The sequence below is a fragment of the Eimeria mitis genome, genomic scaffold, assembly GCF_000499745.2.
Source record: "Eimeria mitis Houghton genomic scaffold, Emh_scaff4646, whole genome shotgun sequence".
NCBI lineage: Eukaryota > Apicomplexa > Conoidasida > Eucoccidiorida > Eimeriidae > Eimeria > Eimeria mitis.
Window position 1 is genome coordinate 3,381 of NW_013572953.1, and position 1,309 is coordinate 4,689.

The following is a 1,309-nucleotide window of genomic DNA, read 5'->3' on the forward strand; positions in this document are numbered from 1 at the left end:
GCAGCTGAAGGCAACGACAACCTGCCAGCTGGCAGCGCATCATTAGGCGCAAGGAGACATATCACGCTTACTTAACTCTGATAATAACCTGCGGGTCTTCTCTCACAGCGTCACACGGCAACGGTAACACACTTGTCGAGAAAAAATGTTAACTTAAGATACAATTTTGCGAGGATTCGCCTAGAAAGGCAACTTCACAGTGACGTGCGGCTTTGCGCGGAAGGGGGAGAAAANGGGGGAGAAAAACAGCAGCAGCGTGTTAAACTGACACGCTGCGGCCTTAAAATGCCGCGCAACTGAGGGCTGCAGCAGCCAAGGCAGTAACCCCCGGGATAACTGCAGAGGCAAAATTTGTGAGAGACGCTGTGATCACTCTCCACTGCACTTCCCTGCAGAAGACGCAAGCAAGCAGACAGGCAAGAGATAGCTGCTCAGTGGCAGGCATCCAGGAGTTGCCGTGCGCAGCTGTTTCTCTAGAGGACTTCAAAGACATCTTACGTAAAGGGAACAGATGCCCCATCGCCAAAGGCATCTGGCGCTGTCATGCATAGCACCGCATGGCGTGTCTTTGCCTCCGCGTGCGTTTCATTCGCCCTCTCAGCATCTACATCGGAGCTCTTCGTTTGAGTGCAGGTGACAATTCGGCAGTCTGCGGTGGCGTTCTGTGAGGGGTTGTACAACGCTACAAAAGAAACGTTGTCATAATTTTCGTATGCGTCATTCCCCTTAGACTTTGGAGGAGGAATTGTCGTGAAGTTCTTGAAAGCGGCTGTCCAACGGTCTACAATTGTTGAGCAGTCTGGGTCAGTCGAACTCAAGGCCAGGAAGGCATACGTGCCACCTGCAAAGGCCTCTTCGGCTGCTTGCTCGGTTTCAGTCTTCCACGGTATCTCCTGAAGGCAACGCGGAAAGAATCAATCTTGGTGAGAAACTAAACAAAGACTGCCCAGATGAAACGATAAATGCCAAAGGTCCTAAAATCTTACAGGCAACAAAGCTCTACAGACAGGCCTCCAAGCCTCTTTGTTTGTTTCTGTTGAAGGCCACAACCCTGTTGTGTGGGTGGTCGTGAACCCGGGGAGCCCTGCGAGCTGACGTGCAGCGTTCATCTGACTCATGCACACAGTCTCTCCGCCTGAAGAAAAGCAACCGAGACAAGCACCCCACTTGTATGGCAAGCGGATCTTTGGCTTAAATTTCTCGCATTGAGTTTCCCAATCTCGATAGAAAAACGAAGTCGAGTCAGACAATTTGCGCCACACCAGCGCGACTCAGTGCAGGCACTCCAGCACACCCGCCACCTCCACAC

The 1,309-nt window shown here is 51.9% G+C and overlaps 1 protein-coding gene across 1 annotated transcript; it reads right to left on the minus strand.

Annotated features, from left to right (window-relative positions):
- Positions 1-280: 280 nt before the first annotated feature.
- On the minus strand, positions 281-1,109 carry EMH_0076810 (SAG family member; the record flags this gene model as incomplete). Its single annotated transcript, XM_013499768.1, has 3 exons — positions 281-389; positions 499-893; positions 987-1,109. 3 exons carry the CDS (start codon positions 1,107-1,109, stop codon positions 281-283), a joined length of 627 nt encoding a protein of 208 aa, XP_013355222.1.
- Between the last annotated feature and the right edge of the window lie 200 nt (positions 1,110-1,309).